The sequence below is a fragment of the Euphorbia lathyris genome, chromosome 6, assembly GCF_963576675.1.
Source record: "Euphorbia lathyris chromosome 6, ddEupLath1.1, whole genome shotgun sequence".
Classification (NCBI taxonomy): Eukaryota; Viridiplantae; Streptophyta; class Magnoliopsida; order Malpighiales; family Euphorbiaceae; genus Euphorbia; species Euphorbia lathyris.
This window is the reverse complement of record NC_088915.1, coordinates 34390509-34411545: the sequence shown is the minus strand read 5'-3', so window position 1 is coordinate 34411545 and position 21037 is coordinate 34390509. Positions and strand designations below refer to the sequence as shown.

The 21037-nt window shown below is 38.1% G+C and overlaps 1 protein-coding gene and 1 non-coding gene across 3 annotated transcripts; one reads left to right on the top strand and one right to left on the bottom strand.

Moving 5' to 3' along the window:
• The first annotated feature begins 246 nt into the window (after positions 1-246).
• Positions 247-6798, top strand: LOC136232059 (serine/threonine-protein phosphatase PP1 isozyme 2). Of its 2 annotated transcripts, none has more exons than XM_066021104.1 (4): positions 247-602; positions 2547-3106; positions 3192-3374; positions 6438-6798. In XM_066021104.1, the coding sequence occupies exons 1-3, from the start codon at positions 395-397 to the stop codon at positions 3363-3365; spliced, it is 942 nt and encodes a 313-aa protein (XP_065877176.1). In that variant the 5' UTR covers positions 247-394; the 3' UTR covers positions 3366-3374; positions 6438-6798. The 2 variants fall into 2 exon arrangements, with proteins under 2 accessions (XP_065877176.1, XP_065877175.1); XM_066021103.1 differs by having other exon boundaries at positions 3192-3408.
• Positions 6799-19633: 12835 nt separating this feature from the next.
• On the bottom strand, positions 19634-19707 carry TRNAV-CAC (transfer RNA valine (anticodon CAC)). Its single transcript has one exon. It is a non-coding gene; the product is annotated as a tRNA-Val (tRNA).
• Between the last annotated feature and the right edge of the window lie 1330 nt (positions 19708-21037).

Here is a 21037-nt window from a genome sequence, read left to right as displayed (position 1 = left end):
TTTTAAGTGATTGAGATTATCAAACAATGATGATTGACACGTAAGTTGTAAAAATGATCGGTAGATAATTTTGTTGAAAAGTTTTTTAAACACATTCATTGAGTAAGGGATCGATTTAATTAGGGCATATGAATTAACGAGTGACACTGACTATTAATTCCCAATTAAAGTTGTCCCTACCCTATTTTCTTAATTTTTAACTAACTAATTCATTAATTAAGTAATTAATCAGTCCGAATTCAAAACAAAAACAAAAGCTAAAGAAAAGTGAGAGAGAGAGAGAGAGAGCACGAAGAAAGCTAAAAAGAAGGAAGCAATAACCTGCTCTCTTTCTAAATTCAAATCTTGGCCACTTCTGTTTCAGTTTAACCTTCAATTTTCTTGTTGAGATTTAATGGCTCAACAAGGGCAGGCTTCAATGGAACCTGCCGTTTTAGATGATATAATTACTCGCTTGTTAGATTTTAGGCAAACAAGGGCTGCCAAACAACAGCAGGTTCAGCTAACTGAGAACGAGATCCGACAACTATGTACTGTTTCTAGAGAAATCTTTCTTCAACAGCCTAATCTTCTTGAACTTGAGGCCCCCATCAAGATCTGCGGTACATTCTTTCTCTTCTGCCCTGCCCCCATCAAAATCGTTTGTGTTCTAATGGGCTCTTTGGGATTGTGATTTTTTTTTTTTTATTATTTCTTTTGCAAAGTTAGGGATTCAGTATCATGGTTGGGCTATGGGTCAATCTTTTGGATGATAATTTTAAACTTAGTTTACCTTGCAACAATTGACCTAAAGAACGTTATTAGATGGATAAAGGATTAGTGCTTGGATCCTAGGTTTTCCTGGTTGTTCAAACTCTTGACAAATGCAATGTAGTCTTAAACTGTAATTTTGATATGCTGCTAATTGTGAGTCTGAGGGTAGCTGCTGGATTTTAAAACATGAAGGCTGAGACTGCAATTTCAATTGAAGTTCCTATACTCTAGTGGGAGCATGACTGAGGGTAATGATATTTTCAATGTTTCAACATTTGATTTTACTTGTGAGTTGTGACTTGTTATGAAATGAAAATGATCTTGGAGAAAATCTAGCGGGAAGGGGATGGGGGGAATAGTACTTTGAACACAATGGAGGTAATGAATTTTCTTTCGAGCCTTTTAAAAAAACTGGCTTAAGAAAGTGATTGTTATGCTATCTCTGATATTTTCTTTTTATGTAAGCGTTTGCCTTACCCTCTTGCCTGTCTGTTTTCTGTTGTAGGTATTTCTTTATTAAGTTTATACAAAAATGATTGCATAATGAATTTGAAATACAAGTACTTCAGCTGTATAGTATACTGTTATTATTATTTTGAATGTTTGATTGAATTTTGTTCTTGCAATCCATTGTAATCTGATCCTGTGATGGTTACTTGCACATATAAAATCCATTGTATATGAGATCATATGGTCTTATCAGCAATATTAGTTTAAGGTTTGACACCTTGCTGGTTGTACAAGGTAATTTGTAACTGTGAAACTGAAATTGAGTGGCTCAAAATATGTTAAATGAGCTGGCCTTCTGGTGGTCAAATATTAGGTGTTGAGTAGCTTGTGCTACTAGAATCACGGTGACGTTTTCCTTTGTCTTGGTCGTGTAACCATGCTCCTTGATGATCTCCATCCTATGAACATGTCAGGACAACCTTGTCATTAAAGCTTATATGCTTAAATTAGTCTTTATTAAGCAATAGATTATTTATATATAATATTCAGAGGCCTGACTGAATTTATTCACTTGCTGCTATTGGTGAGTTGTCAAACTTCATTAACACAATAGATGTGAGTAGGATCCACATTGTGCTGCTGAAGATTTCATTTGACCAAATGAACATCATTCTAGAAATATGCTGCCTCTAAAATTGTCACAACTTTCTGGTAATCATTGGTGCTGAGTCATGTCTCATTTTTTTTATATTTCCCGATCGAATAAGGCGAATACCTCCAATGGTGTGATTGTAGTTGCAAACAAGTTCAATTGTGAGATTTTGATTGCTCTGAATGCCACTGGTTTAAGTTTTGGGAATGTGTTTGAATTTGTATTTCAAATTGAAAGAATTGGTCGATTTTGTGTCTAGTTCAAACTTGAAACAAATCTTAATAATTGTCTGTGTTGGGCTTATGGAGACTAATATATATAGGCCCAACTGAAGCGATGGGCCCAACTGCAGGGTTTTTGACGGTTAGGGTTTCAGGAGTATAAATGTAACCTCTTTCTCTGTAATCCGTATCTCATTCATTATAGTAAATATCCTGGCTTGGTAGTGCCCCCAGACGTAGTCATTCATATTGAGTGGCGAACTGGGTAAACAATTCTTGTGTGTTTGCTTATTTTTCGTTTATCGTAATTTCAATTATTCCTAACAGTCTGATCCTTCTCTTTAACAATAATGAGCTTTAGTTCTCACCTTCTGCATATATTAAAAAAGTTACTTGATTTTAATCATTTATTTAAGTGTGGAATTTTCCTTTGAGATATTTCTCACAATTATTTTTCCTTGGATTTCCAGGTGACATTCATGGACAATATACTGATCTTTTGAGGCTTTTTGAATATGGGGGATTTCCTCCTAGTGCTAATTATTTATTCCTCGGTGATTATGTGGACCGTGGCAAGCAGAGTTTGGAAACAATATGCCTTTTGCTTGCCTACAAGATTAAGTATCCTGAGAACTTCTTTCTTTTAAGAGGAAACCATGAATCTGCATCTATTAATCGCATTTATGGATTTTATGATGAATGCAAACGGCGGTTTAATGTGAAGGTTTGGAGAATTTTTACTGATTGTTTTAATTGTCTTCCTGTTGCTGCTGTTATAGACGATAAAATATTGTGCATGCATGGGGGGCTTTCCCCTGAATTAACAAGTTTGGATCAAATAAGGAACTTATCCCGTCCAGCTGATGTTCCAGATTCTGGTTTGCTTTGTGATTTACTTTGGTCTGACCCTAGTAGGGAGGTGAAGGGATGGGGAATGAATGATCGAGGGGTCTCATTCACTTTTGGGCCAGATAAAGTGTCGGAATTCTTAACAAATAATGATATGGACCTTGTTTGCCGTGCCCATCAGGTTGGTAAAGCTCACTTTTGTGAATTTTGTTCAACTAGTTCAGAAACATGGTTTTTATTTTTTTTAACCCTTTTTCAATTTTCAGGTTGTTGAGGATGGGTATGAATTCTTTGCAGAGAGGCAGCTTGTAACAATATTCTCAGCTCCCAACTATTGTGGTGAATTTGATAATTCTGGTGCAATGATGAGTGTTGACGAAACCTTAATGTGCTCTTTCCAAATACTTAAGCCCGCAGAAAAGAAGTCCAAATTCATGTGAAAAGGACATGTATGGTATCTTTATTCAAGCTTATAATGCTAACGTAAGTTTCATGATTTTAAATTTTTCCTTTTTCACTAGGTACTCATCTATGATTAATTTTAAGAAGACAGTATTCCCACTGCCCTACTATGTGTCTTATAAAGTGACCATTCTACCATCAGTAATTTCCTTTGTTTTTATAGCTATCCCATGGAGAAACAGAAACCGAATTATTCTATGTAGTTGAAGTGGACTTTTATGCTTTGGTCACAGCTCAATTTTAAATATGAAATCAGATAGGAAATGGAAAACTTACTGAAGTTCATTCAAACCAGACTGTAGGACCTTACATTTAAAATTCAATCTATGATTAATGTTAAGAAGACGGTATCCCCACCGCCTTACTATGTGTTTGGCTCTTTTGTGGGAAATTGCAGGCGTGCCAGAGAATTATAGTATTCTCGAACTATGGAGTGAAATTGAGTGCGCTTTCTAACTTCTACATAACAAACGATTGTAAGAATTAAAGAGACCGAAAATTCCTAAAGGATTCGATTATCAAAATGATACTTACCTTACAGAAAATGATTGAACAACAAATAAAATAAAATTGTACTAGAAAAGATGAATGAACTTTAGATCTAAAATTGAAACTAAGGGAATAACTAAGAATTATAAAATGCTGAAGTCTAAGAATGATTTGCTAGAGTTTTGCTTGGGTGTGTTGAGTTGTTGAGTTCCATCGTGATTCCTTGCTTTTATAGGCATTGGGATAACTTCCTGCTTCATTCCACAAGTCACGTTCTCCACCATATTGAGCAACTGCTTCACTTTGACTTCCACGATGAAATTGATTATAATGCTTTCGAACTGTCCTGATTTTAATCGACTCACAATATACACGTTAGAAATATTAAAAGGCCTCATGATCCCTTAGGTTTACCTCAAGTATCCCATGATGTTCACTCTAGGAAGTTGGTTTCCCACGAGGTACACTATATAGGAAGTTGGTTTCCCACGAGGTACACTGTATATGAAGTTGGTTTCCCACGAGTTCCATTGTATAGGAAGTTGGTTTCCCACGAGGTACACTATATAGGAAGTTGGTTTCTCCTGAGATACACTATTTGAGATGTTTCTCTTGAGGGAGACTGAGGTTCACTCTAGGAAGTTCTAAGTGAACGATAATCTAGGAAAACATGAAAAGTTTCCTAAACAGACCTTTTAAGAAAAAGTTTCCTAAACATGCCTTTTAAGAAAAAGTTTCCTAAAATGTTCTTTTAAGAAAAAGTTTCCTAAAAAGAAAAGTTTATCCCATGAAAAGTGTAAACCAGGGTATGCAACAAGAAAACTTTATTTTTGGTGCAAACACTATGTATCTTATGAAGTGACCATCCTACCATCAGTGATTTCCTTTGTTTTTATAGCTATTCCATGGAGAAACAGAAAACGAATTATCCTATATAGTTGAAGTTCACTTTTAAGTTTTGGTCGCAGATCAATTTTAAATATGAAATTTGATAGGAAATGGAAAACTTACTGAATTTCATTCAAACCAGAGTGTAGAACCTTACATTTAAAATTCTAGATTCCATTGCTCAATTGGTGGCTGCACAAATTAGGAGAAACATCCAAACAGGATAAAATTTTGCCACTCTGCAAGTCTGGTCAATTTGCTCTCATAGTATTTTTCTCCTAATTTTTGCAAGAATTGAATCCTGGAGTGTAATTAACATTACCCTTAATGACATTTGGTCATCACAAAATCTGATCTTATTGCCTTCTTTTTGAAATATCTTATCCCATCTGTCACAATTTGGCAAAGTCACTGTTACTATGATACTACAATCACAGTATCTTATCTTTTGCCAGATATCCGCTATCATATTCATTAGTATTTTTTTTCCCATATTACTTGATGTTACTGAGAGGTCAAGGGTTCGAGTCTTAGGAGCGGCCTCTTGTCAAAATATTGGTAGGGGAAGGCTTGCCCCCTACACCCTTGTGGTGGGACCCCTCCCCGGACCCTCGCTTAAGCGGGGACGCGTAATGCACCGGGCCGCCCTTTATTACTTGATGTTACTACTGCCTCTTTAAAAGTTCTCTCTTTACTCCTAGGCATATATTTTCATTTGTTTAGTTTTTCTGTTTCAACAGTATGGTATATTATGGTCCAACCATACATAATAAGCGTTTCCTCTGAATGGTAACATGTTGTGCACAACATATCATTATTGTCCAGCCTACTCCTATATTGATGTTGTTGCTGCCAATATTTATTTGTCATCTATGAAACACAAAAAGCTTTGAATATTAGGAGTTTCCAAGTTTTGTAATATGAAATTGAAACACTCAGAAACTAGTATAGTACAATTTGGCCACGTGTAAAGAAAATTGTAAACACGTTTCTTAAAATAAAATGCATTTTTAGAGGTTGACTAGTGCTCATTAGTCTCTTAACCAGTTCATCATGCCCCGTCTTCTCGCCATAAAACTCCTGATTTATTCGTGCTTTCTTCTTTCCCTGTTCTGCTTTCTTCAAACTTTAACCAAAACCTGTAATTTCTTTCATGAGCTCTTTCATAAATGTCTATGGAGTGTGTTCTTTTGATATTATGATTGTGGAAATTTTATAAATTTAATTTTAACACTCGAGTTTGTTAATATGGTTTTTTTGTTGTTCTTTTATGCTCGATAGATTATACTTTGGTCTTTGGCATTTAAAGAAACTGACTGCATTCTTCCTTGTCAAGGTCTCATCAAGATTTGTGTTGAACAATATGTTAATTTGGTCTTGTGGTGATAAGTGCTCGGCAGGTATAGACTGCAAGAAGCCATTGAATGGTCTGTCGAATTCTCAGCTTTGTATGAGGGTCGACATCATAAATTTAAGTAGTGCTGTCTCATGACTTGTGATTATGTATACTTAACTCTCATTTTCCAGATGATTGTTATTTATGTGAAAACTGTTATTTCTTTTTGTATAGAGCTAAGGTAATTGTATATAGTTGATATTCTTCTAGACTTTTTACCGATTTCGGTTTTGGCCTTCTGATAAATAGTTTTACTTGTCATTAATCATTCTTGCAGAACTTAATTCTATCATTAAGGAGACATTTGAAGATTGAAATCCTGGAATTAAAACTCCCAATTTTGAGGTGGTATTTTGGCAATTACGCCTGTCGAACGTTGGAGGCATTTGTGAAAACTATTGTGCTTTGAAGGAACACTATCCTAACTCCTAGCTCGGAGCTAACTGCTCTTAGTGCAGTGGCAGAGACCAGCAATTTTCTTTTTTCCTATCTATTTCAGGGTTTTTCAAGTAAATTATATCGCCTGGTGTAAATAAAGTTTGGATGTAAATGACATTGATACACCACTTGCGAGATTCCTGTTTTATTTAATTTTTACCTTAATTTGTCAAGGCCATATCATCATTTTTTGTGTTTCAGGACAAGGCTGATTAACTCAAGAGTTTAAACGTATTGTTGTGCAGAGAAACACATGGCATAGCATGCAGAAGATGAGACGTATGCTCTAACAAATTTCGTTCACTTGTGCTGACGTTTATTCTCTTCCAAAATGTCAAACTTGTCATGTGATCTAAGATCATCTTTTATGTTTTCAAGTGTTTTATGACCGTTACTAAACGTGGAAGCAAACAGCATATCCATCATTGCATGTTTGGAGACAAAGTCATGTGTCTCAACCTAAGTTTTAACGTGAATGAAAAGGTGGACTGCTTCTATTTAAACCTTAATTTGAACACACACTACTCATAGTATTGTGGGCTCTTCCCTTGTCTGGCTGAAATGAAGATGCTTCAGTTTTTTGTTCATCTTCTACTTGTGTTAGTTGCAGTTAGTGGCAATGTTTCTTCGTTTGCCACCATGACTAGAGGTTTCCCTAGTGAACTCAAACTTGTCAAGCAACATGAATCGGTTAATCCCTTACATTATGGATATCAACCACCTTTTTTACGTCATCCACCTATACATATGCCTCTTCCTTGGCCTCCTCATGGATATACACCACCATCTACTAAACATTTACCACCCACACATGTGCCTCCTCATAGATATATGCCACCACCGGCTAGACACCTACCTCCCGCTCAAAGATCTCCTTATGGGTATTCGCCACCTCTTCGACATCCACCACCTACTCAAACGCCTCCTTCACACAGATATATGCCACCACCTTCTCGTCTTCCGTCACCTATACATACACCTCATGGATATACACCACCATCTTCTCAACATCCACCACATATATATGTACCTCCTTATGGTGTGTCACCGCCTTCTCGTAGGTATTTACCACCGCGTTCTCAATGTTCACCACCTATTCGTACCCCTCCTCATAAGCATACACCACCACCTACACATGTACCTCCTTATAGTGTGCCACCTTCTAGACACCACCCACCCACCCGAACACCTTTTGGTAGGCATTTGCCACCACCTTCCCAACGCCCACCACCCATACGAACCCCTCCTTATGGGTATTCACCACCACCTTCTCGACATCCACCACCAATCCAAACACCCCCTTCTCGTGGTTATATGCCACCTCTTCAACATCTGCCACCATCTCGACATCCACCACCAACCCAAACTTCCCCTTCTCGTGGTTATACGCCGCCTTCCCAACATCCACCACCAGCCCAAATACCATTTTCTCATGATTATACGCCACCTCATAGACATTCACCACCTTCTCGATATCCACGACCGACCCAAACACCCCCTTCTCGTGGTTATACGCCACATCATCGGCATTCAACACCTATCCAAATGCCTCCTTCTCATGGATATCTACAACCACCTTCACAATATTCACCACCTATTAGAACCCCTCCTCGTGGGTATCCATCACCGCCTTCTCAACAACATTCACCACCAACTCAAACACCCATTTCTCACGGTTATACACCACCTTCTAGACATCCACCACCCACCTATCATCGATATTTGCCACCCAACTGAACGCCTCGTCGTGGATATTCGCTAACGCCCCCTTCTCATGGATATTCATCACCGCCTACTCGATATCCATCGTCGTCCACTCCAAACCCTCCTTCTCATGGATAATCACGGCCTCCTCAACATCCACCACCAACCTAAATACCCCATTCTCATGGATATACACCTCCTCAACGTTCACCATCCACCGCAACTCCTCCTTATAGACATACACCTCCAGCCAAATACCACCTTCTCATGGATATCCACCACCCACCCAAACTCTATCTCATGGATAGTATCCACCACCATCCTATGGGCCATATCCGCTAACAATACTTCAACCTTTGCCATAAACGTCCAAGTATTAGTAAGTAAATTAAAGCGTTTTCACTTATAAGGGTTTCAACTATGAAACAACTCAGTAGTGTTCACATGGACCCTAATGACCAGGGTGAATGTGGTCATTCACCATTAGATGTAGACTGATTAAAATCCAAATGTGGAGATTCAAAGCATTCTAAGGCTTAGATTTAATCAGCATACATCTAACGGTGAATGACCAAATTCACATGGTCATCAAGGTCCATGTGAAAAATACTGTGAAACAACTATATAGATATGTATAAAGAAGTGTGATGCTCCATATGGAATATTGATTTTCTTGTTGTCATCTTTTTATTGCACTGAATACTATTGTGAACATTTGCATTTTTCTAGTGACCACATATATCTTGCTAAAATATTTTTGCTCTTCAATATATAAAATATTAAAAGAAATGAAATGGCTAATATTAACATAAAAAAATTTGCTGTCCAAGGAGATAATTAATGTTGATGCAGAAGGAAAAATTTGCATTAGCAAGAAGTTAATTTTAAAAAAAAAAATTAAAAAAATATGCTGCTGCCTAGGATCGAACTGGGGGCCTTCAGTGTGTAAAACTGACGTGATAACCACTACACCGCAGAAACTGTTTTAAGGATTGGAGAAACTGTATGAATATAGCCAATGTATAAATGGGATGCTTGTCACCAATGTTCATTTGTATCGTAGAAGATGAAAAGCTCCCTCTTTAAAAAGCGAATTAGATCACTGCTAGTAGTGGCAATTTGCATTACTTAAACGGCTTAACGTGTTATTGAGTGTCTGACCTATTTAAAATTTTGTTATTTGGTTTTAATCTATTATTTGGTTACATTTGACTTTTGAACTATTCTAATTTGTGAAATTTCCCTCAATTTAGGTGGAGACTTAATAAAACCGTTATCCCCTTTCATATGTAGTGATATTTTGGCATATGAATTTGACACACTACACGTTTTGAAATTTACTTGCCACATAAACTCTCTTATGTGAAAATAATTAATTAGATTATAAAAGAAAAACAAATAAAAAATCTATAAACTAAAATTTATCAAATTTAAGTATCAAAATATCGTCACGTGTCAATAGAATAACAGTTACGTTAAGGCTCCATTTAAATTTGATGAAATCATACCAATTGGTATAGGTCAGAGACCAAATGTGACCAAATAATAGGTCAGAGGTCAAATAATAAAATTTTCGATAGATCGAGGGTCAAATAGTGGTTTAACCCTTACTTAAAAATAGTTCAATGTAATAATAATCTAAGGTTTGAATTTATGGCATGGTTGGCTGTTAGCTTTTTGGTTAGCTGATTTGGTTAGCTAATTGTTTATGTAAAATGATAAATAATAGTACAATAAAACCTTTATTTAGGATTAAAAGGTAATAATTAGGAGTAAAAATATCATTCAAAAGAGATGAACCAATAATCTAATTGAAAAAATTCATAAATTTGGAGAAACGTTTTTACGGTTGCTTCAAGTACGGAGTAAAAAAAAATCTCAATTTGGGGTTATGTTTTACAATTGGACAAGTTTGAGAGGTTATGTTTTACAATTGGACAAGTTTGAGGGGTAAGTTGTTACAATTGAAAGTTCGGAGTGGCAGTTGCAACATTTGGACAAGTTCAGGGGGTTATTTGTGTATTAGGCCTTGATAAAACTATTTAATAGCATTTTCTTCAGGAATTGAAAGAATTCAGACTTTGATATCTCTAATTGAAGAAATCCAATGGAAATAGAAGAGGCATGTACAACTGATATCAGGAAACGTAAATGTGTCAAAAATTATAAGAAATCGTTATGTTTCTGAAGGTAATTATTCAATTTTTTTCTTTATATGTAGTAGTTATTTTGTTCTCAATTTTTCTTTATTTTTATAAAATAATAGTTGTTATAATTCAATATTTGAGAGATGCAATTCACTTTCTATCATTACCTTGGTTCGACACCTCTCGCTACCTTATCTATGTTTTTTTATTTGCTTTTTTTTTAAATGACTAAAATAAAGATTTTGTACATTTGCATTCTTTTTTAGTATATGTTGTTAGGTGTAATCGTTTTGATTGTTAACTCTAACTAAAATTTAGAATTTCAGTTTTATATGAACTCAATTGTTAGGTTTAATTGAAATTAGATTAATTTTCTAAATTCAGAACCTGGTGAAATCCACTATTTTTTTTTTTAATTCAGGGTTATCTAACTGATATGGCTTAGATTTTTATTTCTATGTATTTTGATACAAATAGATATAAAGTTTCATATCATAGTTGTTCATTGAAGTTGGAGAGATATTGAAGAATATAATTAAAAAGATATTAAACCATTATGCTTTTTAATTGAAAGGCTGGCAATCAGGGAGTGCAGATTACAGACATCCCAGCTAGGCTGGCACCCCTGCTCTCAACACCCAATCCCTAAACCAATTTATTAAAAAAGAATAAAGAATACAATAGCAAACCAAGTCAGGAAAAAAACAATTAAGCAAATCTATAAACTTGCCAACCTCCTAAGTTACAAAGAAAGGCAGAAATACAAAATTGAGGGATGTCTGACCACTAAACCAGATCAGAATGTAATCTATCATAATTAGCCAGAAGATCAGCAACTTGATTACCTTCTCGGTAGATGTGAGAGACTGATAGGGGTCAAAAACCCCTATCTTTGGGTACGGTTTTAGGACGGTTTTTAGCGTTTTTTCATGAATAAGCGAGCGATTCTCGCATTTATATGCTTTTGTGTGAGTTAGTTAGGAATTGGAAATGTTTTATTTACTTTTCGTTGTTTAGGCTCGTTTTCTGGTTATTTTAGGCAAATATGGCCAAAATAGCATGTACGTTAAATTTTCATTACCTTTATAGCTAATTGATCCGCCAAAAGTCGCACCAAACGGAGTGTTTACTCAAAATGAGTGATTGGCGGGTCAATTTAGCCTCAGAACTAATGTTATTTGGAGTTTTCGTGCATGTGCAGGCTAAAACAGGAACGAGTTTGGGTGAAAGTTGCGTTTCGGGACATCTAGCAGTCGCGCAAGGTGTTCTGGGCAATCCCGCTCGTCGAAATGGCCTTTTTGGGGCTAGATCGGCGAGCAGGCATTGCCTGCCCGTCGAGCAGACCTTTAAGGGGCCAGCTCGCGTCGAGCAGGCCTTCATAGGCCATCTCGCCGAGCTGGCCCTCAGGGGCCTGCTCGGGCGAGCTGGCTTGCGCAAGGCCAGCTCACCGAGCTGGCGCCCAGCTCGGCGAGCTGCCCTGTGGACTGATTCCCGGCCCCACAAAGACACGATTGACCCCATGACTTCCCACCTGCAAAAGGATACGAATTAGGTCAGAAAGAGGGCCCGAACCGCGTTTATAAATAGGAATTTTCAATTGTAAAATAGACATTTTTCATTCTTGTAATTTTCTTAGCTTTCCCCCTTGAAAAATCCTCTCCACCTCCTCCATCTCCTTCAACCTCCATTGAAGAACTTCCGAAGCTCCATCCACCGAGGATTATTCAAGGTCCGTCCTTAAGACCTAGGAAGCCGGCTGCAGGGTAGACAGGTTCCCTGAAAGGGATTTTCTTATCACCTTTTATCTTACCATGTTTGTACCCTTTGATACAGTCTATGAATCTTAGGCTAATTGTATCCCGTGACAATATTCTTCGCCTTTAATGATATTTTAGCTCTTGTTTTGTTCTATGATTCATTTATTTAATCTTTGTCTTATGCTTTATTCAATTGGTTTAACTCATTCAAAAGCCCCAAAATCTAGTAGGCACATATTGTGAGCTGAATCTGACCTAGTCAGAGCCTAGGAGATTGACGACCTCTTAGTTGATTAAGCCCAACTTGCTGAGCCTTAGACCTAGTTTCGGCCTTACAAGGGAATCACGCACTAGGGACTTCAGGAGGGTAAGTAGGGTTAATCGCCTTGAATACAAGTGACTTAGATTAGGTTTTTAATCTATTGACCTAATAATCTATCTTCATCATTATTGTTCATACCATGTTCCTTCGGGTAATTGCATTAGTGAAAGATCACTTAGGAGTAGTTTAACTTAATTAGGAGTAGAATAACTTAGTTAGGAGTAGAATAACTTAGTTCGAATTAGTATAACTTAGTTAGGAGTAGCATAATTCAACTAGGAGTAGATTAATTTAAACAAACCCAACTCAAAACCCACACAACGTAGATAACACCTGAGACCAAGTAGCTCGATACTTGTAGTAAATAAATCCTGTGGATTCGATACCTAGACTTGTCCAGATTTTATTACTTGATAACGACGGGGTACACTTATCCCTTAGTGAGCCTTGCGGTACCGAACGCCGCGAGGCGCATCAGAGACCACCATTGTCAGTGAGTCTAAATTTTCCAGAGATTTTAGCCAATCCTGCCTGAGAAACCAAGGAACCACTCTGCTTTTGCTCCGCAACAAATTAACAACAAACATTGAGTCACTCTCTAGCCAAAGCCGATGCCACCCCCTATCAAATGCCATGTTAATCGCTGTTATTACTGCTGAGAGTTCTGCAGCATAGGAAAAAGTCGATTCCAAGTTATATGAGAATGCTCCGGAGAATTCACCGTGCGCCGATCTGTAGACTCCCCCACAACCCGTCGAACCTGGGCAGCCAGTAACAGAGGCGTCTGTATTTACTTTCATCCAAGTGTCAGGAGGCGGTTGCTAGCTCACTAGGATTATACACGGAGCCCGATGCTTTAAAACAGGGAGCCAGAGTTCTCTGAGCGTGTGCAGCTCCGTTGTCGAGTTCCATATAGAGCCATGGCCAAGCTTACCAGTTTCGTGAATTGAATGCCATAGCTTGCGGAGAGTTAGCGAAATGCATGGGTCTTCATCTTCAAAAATAGCTTTATTCCTTATCGTCCAAAGGATCCAAATTCCATTGACAACAGTGGATCTCCAGATTGCACGAACCTGCGTACTAAAATTCTGATTGTGCGCATTTGTTAATAGGTCCAACAATGATCCCAATCTATATAATTTGCGCCTGAACAGAGATTCGATTGAATTCCATACATGTACAGAAAATGAACAAGTTAGGAATAGATGATTGGCCGTTTCCATGTCTGCCCTGCAGAGGCTACAGTGAGAGACGACGTGAGAGCCCCTAACTCGTAGTCGATCATGCGTTGCTAAAGCCCCTAAAATTTCTTTCCAACAGATCAGCGAGTGGGAAGGCGGTATATAAGAGTTCCAAACAAATCTACACCACCTCAAAGGCGTCGAGCTGCCCTGCATCCAAGCATAAAACAGTTTAACCTTGAACACACCATTGATCGCAGGTCTCCAGATGCAGATATCTGCACCGTCTCTCCCTTACCTTACAGCCCTGACCCTGCGCTCAACCTCACTAGGCAAAACCGGTAAATTGTGCCAGTCATTGTTCCTGAAATAATCGCTCACCACATCTGTAGCTTCCCTTCTTTGACGAGCCGACATCCCCATTTGATCTGCTATGGGTGGGTTAATCCATGCACCGTTCTAAAAACTGAGAATTGAGTTACGCCCAAGCCACCAGAAGCAATGTAAATTCAGAGTTTTATAAGCAAGCTTCACCGAGCTCCAAATTGTGGAGGTTGTAACATAGCTCTTAGGCAGACCCGTCGGGCTGACAAAACAAGAACGGAGCAGCAAGAAGCAAAAAGAATCTTCTCTAATAATCCCCCATGCCATCTTTCCAAGCAAGGATTGATTCAGAATTCGAAGATCCTTCACTCTAAGGCCACCTTCCTGCACAGGTTTACAACACTTCCTCCAAGAGACAGTAACCAATTTCCTGCTATCAATTGAACCGGTCCACACAAAGTTCTGAATATAATTATTCATATGAGAAAGCAAATTCCTAGGCCATTTATACACTATGAACGAGTGAATGAAGCTGCTATAGATCACCGAGTTAACCAGCGCAACTCTCCCAACCATTGACAGAGATCGACCTTTCCAGCACGAGAAGTGGGATAAAATTTTATCCATTAATCCTTGTAGATGATGCTTGTGAGGGAGTCCAGGAAACAACATGACTCCTAAGTACCGAAATGGAAGAGCACCCAAATTGATACCAAGTTTCTCGACCAGTTTTGCTTTCCTGCAAGGACTGATAAGATCATTGAGAAACAGTTCAGACTTAGTCCAGCTAACATGCTGACCCAAAAGGGAGCCGTAGATAGCAAAAACTTCATTAAGTACCCGTAAATTACCCAGAGAGGCCTTGCAGAACAGAAGAACATCATCTTCATATAATAAATGTGTCAGGAAGAGCTTATCTCTGCAGTAGTTCATTGGAGCTAGTTTACCTGACATCTGCAATTGCAATAGCAACGACTTAAGTAGTCTTCCGCAATGGCGAAGAGAAGAGGAGATAGAGGATCCCCGTGTCTGACCCCTCTGGAGCAACTGAACAAGCCGTTTATTTGTCCACCTGACAAAATTGAAATACGCGCAGAGGGATATTAAGGATCCAGTCCAAGAATTGAATCAAAAACCCAAAAGCTTCCATCACAGTTAGCAGGAAGTTCCAGTCTAATGTATCAAACGCTTTCCGAATATCAATTTTAACTGCCATATTGCCTCCAAAACAACACTTCTTTAGCATGTTAGTACCCTCTGAAGCCAAAGCAATACAATGGTGGATACTTCTCCCAGCAATGAACCCAAACTGGTTCGGAGAAATAATTCGACACGTAATCCCAGACAACCTGTCAGCAAGCAGCTTAGAGATAATTTTATAGCCAAAATTACTCATAGCAATTGGCCTGTATTGATCAATGGAAATGGCATCTTACAATTTAGGAATAAACGTCATTAAACTAGCGTTCAGCCCCGGGATTACCTGACCTGTGTCGAAGAAACTTTTAACCATTGTGAACATGTCTGAGCCTACTATATCCCAGAACGTCTGAAAGAATTGACCCGTGAATCCACTTGGACCGGGGGAACTATCCTTGTCCATATCGAAGACCACTCTTCGCACCTCCGATATTTCAGGACAAGTTGTCAAGGTGTCATTATCTAAATCTGTAACCAGCCACGGAACGACTTCGAAGATTTTAGCATGGTCCTATGGGAAATTTCTATCCGCCTTGAAGAGATCTCGAAAGTAACACTCAATATGAGCGTCAATGCGTTGAGGATCTGATATGATTTCATTATTAACCTGCAGAGAGTTAATTCCGGCATGAGCTGATCGAATATTAGCCATTTTATGGAAGAAGCTCGTATTCTGGTCCCCTTCCCTCAGCCACCTTATTCTGCTCTTATCTCGAAGGTACGCTTCCTTTTGCCTTTGAACCGCATCCAGCTCGGCATGTGCGTTTAATTCACACTGATGAAGCTCCTGAGAGAAACCGGTGGAAGATATTTCCCGTTGAGTCTGATCAAGAATGATACTGGCTTCCTGAATTCTGATGTCTAAATTCCTAAAAACCTCTTTGTTCCATCTGCGCAATATGTCGCACAATTGTTTCATCTTCACGCAAAGATTCTGCATAGGAGGAAGACCCGTATTATAGTTGCACCAGAATAACCCAACCACCTCTCGTAAATTCGGGTGTTGCACCCACATATTCTAAAATCGGAACTGACCAGGCTTTCTTATTCTCTGCATACTTCTGAAAAAGAGCGAACAATGATCGGAATGGTGTCGGGTCAGGACCGCGCTGCTATAGATATCCCAGAAGTCTGTAAAATCTTTTGAAATAAGAGATCGATCCAGCTTACTTTCCACCCTAGCTGAGCCCGTTCTGCCATTACTCCAAGTATACTGTAGCCCTTGTTCGGTAGCCTCAATAAGCTTAGCCCCTTCAATAAAATTCTGAAATTCCTGGCACGGTTTAGCCGCTGGAGCTCTTCTTATTTTCTCATGTGATCCCAGAATGGCATGAAAGTCTCCTGTAATCACCCATGGACCAGGCAATCTGAGCCTGAGAGTTTCAATTTCACTGTACAAATCCCTTCTCCTGTTCGCCCAAACACTCACATACACAAGACAAATATAGCTAGAAATACCGAGAGATGTGAATTTTAATAAGACAAATTGCTCATGAGTGCAACAAACGCCAACAAATGCAGTTAAGTGTGATTGTGCAAAGACCCATAATGAAGCCGGAGACCTCTCATTTCTGCCAATTAGAGTCATCCCGATACTATTCCAGTAAGAGTCATGAACAGTAACATAATCAACCATAGGTTCAGCTAGGCATAAGATATTTGGTTTATGTAAATTGCATAAATTAGTGAGATGTTGCTGTGTATCGCGATTATGAATTCCCCTACAATTCCAATACAAAACATTCATTTGTATCTATTAGGCAAATTACTGACCCGTTTGGCTCGAGTTGATTCTGTCTTAGTATCTTTTCGCTTCTCCTTTCTTTTAATTGTCTTTGAACCAGCTATTTCCCACATCACGTTCTCATCCTCTGCCATGTCCGCCCATGAATGGGCATCTTATGTAGATGAGGTGTTATTCAGATTGTTCGCGCCTGGTGATAGTGCCCTATCTCCTAGATCAAAATCCGCAATGCTCAGTCCGTCCACCAGTTGTGGACTGCCTTCCAACGCTAAATGATGTGTGAAATCGTGATCTCCCCTCGGCGATTCCGCCGTCTCTTCCCCCTCCTGATCATCTTCCAAGACCACTGTCCCTTCCTTCTCACACAGTGAGACCTCCTCCTCTTCTATCACGGTGTTATGCATCTCATTATTACCACCTTTTCCCGTTTCATGAGCGCACGGATGTAGATCCTCCTTTTCCCGTTTCATGAGCGCACGGATGTAGATCCTCAATAATTCTGTTTGTTACTCTTGACACCGGAATATCCGTCTGGGCTGAATCCTTATTAAATTTCTTGCCTTGCGCTCCTACGCGCTGCTATTTTATCAGGTTTTGGCATTGGCTTTTTATTCCTCTTACAATCTTATTCCTCTTACAATCGTAGGCCATATGGCCGATATTTGAGCCAGGGCTGTAAACGAGCCGAGCCACCAGGGCTGTAAACGAGCCGAGCCAAGCTTTGGCATGCTCGAGCTCGGCTCGACAGTTTCTTATCGAGCTCAAGCCAAGCTTCAAGCTCCGTTCAAGCTCAATTTGCTGTTCCAGCTCGACTCGTTTAGCAGCTCGATTGTTCACGAAGCTTCAAGCTCCGTTCGAGCTCAATTTGCTGTTCCAGCTCGACTGGTTTAGCAGCTCGATTGTTCACGAGCCGAGCTCATAAACGAGCTCACAAACCAAGCTCATGAACAAGCTCACGAGCTTGTTCGTAATGGGCATGGTTTTAAAATTATTAACCCCATTTGAACCAGAAAAAATCGGTAAACTGGAACAGTAAACCAGTTTCACCCTGGTTTTATTGAAAAAAAATACTGTATTAGCAAAAAGAAATAGCAAAAGCCACTTCATTCCAAGGCTTAATATTTATAATAATATCAAAGCCTCTCCTGAAGCTTTCAACATATCATTGGTGTCTATTTATAACTGCTAACTCATTTCTCTAGACTAAAAACTTCCGATGTGGGATTAGGAAAAAAAAGAAATAGAGAAAGAGAGACGTGTGATGGTGAGTGTGATGGGCGAGTGAGATAAAGTGGGTGGGACCTATACCTATATGATTTATGATTTCTGTTACCAATTTCACACATTTTTTTCTTTCTTTTTCTAATTTCTTTTATTTAGATAATCACTGCTACTTTTTATTAAATCATCTTTCCTTCCTTTTTTTCTTCTTCATTCTTTTTCCTTTTAACTATTGTTTTTTATAAAATTATCAACTATTATAGTAATAACTAATAATATTAATTGGGTATATTTGTAGTATATACATATTACTAAACTTTATTCTTTTAAATATATAAATATTATAAATGAGTTATCTCACGAGCTTTTATCGAGCTTGTTCATGAACTTGTTCATGAACCTTTAATCGAGCTTGCTCGCGAGCTTTCGAGCCGAGCTTTGGGCTGCTCAAGCTCGGCTCGTTTACAAACCGAGCCTGAAAATCATGCTCACGAGCGGCTCATTAAAAAATCGAGCCGAGCCGAGCCGAGCTTTTATCGAGTCGAACGTCGAGCTGCTCATGAGCGGCTCTGTTCATTTACAGCCCTAATTTGAGCACACCTTACAAAAACTTGGTAGTTTCTCATAGGTCACATCAATCCACAACTGTTTGCCTTCCCGCTCAATACCCTATTTAACCGGTAGATCCACATCCACCAGCAATCTTGCAAAATGCCCAAAGTCTCCCTCCAGCGTAGCTCTATCCACATTGATCAAACCACCAATGCAGCTGGCAATGTCAGATAGGATCTGCGCACCCCAGTATTCCCATGGAAGAGAGTACAGTCGGACCCAAACTTATGCGGTTGTTGATTTCTCCACGAAGGGATCGAAATACGGGACCCATGGTTGCAATCTGAATGTCCCGGATTTAACATTGAGGACTCCTTTCGCCAATATGTGACTTTTCAGTGACTATAATTCCAGGATAACATGATAAAATCCGCGTCCTATTGATATTAGTCTCCAGGCATCCTTTATCCCCCAGATATTTGTCAGAGTCCATTTGAGATCAGCAACCTTCCATGGTGCATCTCCTTTATTCAAGATGATTCTTCCAATTAAAGAGGTTGAGCAAAGTGCAATTCTCCTATCATAGGCTTTCTGAGAGATCTTTACTGTCTTAATCCCACTGATGTCAGAAATCGCCACCGATGATGGAGGCGTTTCGATAATGTTGGTCTTTAAAATACCAGCGTACGACTTAGGAGGTGATTGCGTAGCAACCGTCTGCGTAGGGAATCTTAGTTTTGGATTGAAGAGAACTATGATATCCACATAATCATCATCTGAGACAGAAACGGCCTGATCTGCTAAGGAATCCCAGAATCATCGATGGGGCGGCGACTAGGGTTTGAGAGCTCAAAAAGAAAAAATGGAATGCTGCTCAAAAATTTGTCTGAGCCCGGGTTCGAACCGGAGACCTCTAGTGTGTGAGACTAGCGTGATAACCAACTACACCACCCAGACAATTATTAAACCATTATGCTTAAAATGAAGTTTATTTCACTTATAATTATACTTTGTCATCTCATCATTCTAAGTTCCTTTCTCATTTTTTAGTCATGGATTCTACATTATTATTATTATCATCATCATCATCATCATCATCATCATCATCATCATCATCATCATCAAGAGGTTAAGTTTTTTTGCCCAATCATTTAAACATAGAGATTGTAAGCATCCAATACATTTGATAAAATGTTTATTATTGAAACAATTTGGATTATGCTAGATATAAACTCAAAATGGTAAATATAAATAAATTTTGATGCTGAAAATCCTAAAATCTATGTTAATTATGAGATATTAAGACAATTGATTTTGCAACACTGACCTTTATAGTTATTTACCAGTATATTATGGTTTGTACAAAATCATTAGTGTTTCTAAAGTTTTTATTAGTTATTTTTATGTAAGAAATTTTTCCAATGAACCAATTCATCAAGTTGGTAATTTTTGAAGGAGAACAGAAAGACCTTCTAACGTTAGTAAATTAGTGGTTTAGTAATTAATTTTTTTACAACAGTTTTATGTGTACCATAAATGATAATAAGTTAAATTGTAATGTCTTCATATATTCACTTCTATCTTCCATTCTTAAAATTTATTAACTGTAATTTTTATTTATTTTAAATAAAAATTATTTAATTTGATTATCGTATCCCTTTTATTTATTGTCTCTTGATATAACTTTTAAGTATGTTGATATTGATGTGTGTGTGATATAGAGATATGTCATATGCAGCCTCATACCACTTTTAGAATCAAATTATAATCATTTGTTCTAATTTTTTATTCATGGATTTGATACTTCTCCCAATAAAAATCAGAATTGTTGTTAATTTGATATTGGGTTTTACAAGACTGCGGTTGCATTCCCTGCATTCTTGCTCAGTTGATATACCTAATTTCTTTTCAAGTATTTAGGGCGACTCTTTCTTCAATATGTATAGCATTTTTTTTAACTTTAATAGAACTCTTGATATCTCAACAAATCTATATGTACGATTCTTTAATTATCGAAATTGTCCATAGTTATTTTATGTTTCATAAAAAAAAGATTTGACATCTTAATTGCGCCATTAGAGTTATAGAGTATATCTATAGGTTTTTGTCTTCAATTGATACCATGTTGTATTGTACCACTAACACTTTATATACGAAATATTTTACTACCCAAATAATCAAATGGACTCAAATACGGGTTTGTGGCTTATTTTTTGGAGTTTTGATTAAACTTGAGTAGGCAGCGGAATAATCTCTTTAGAACCAAGAACTTGTATCACTAGTCACG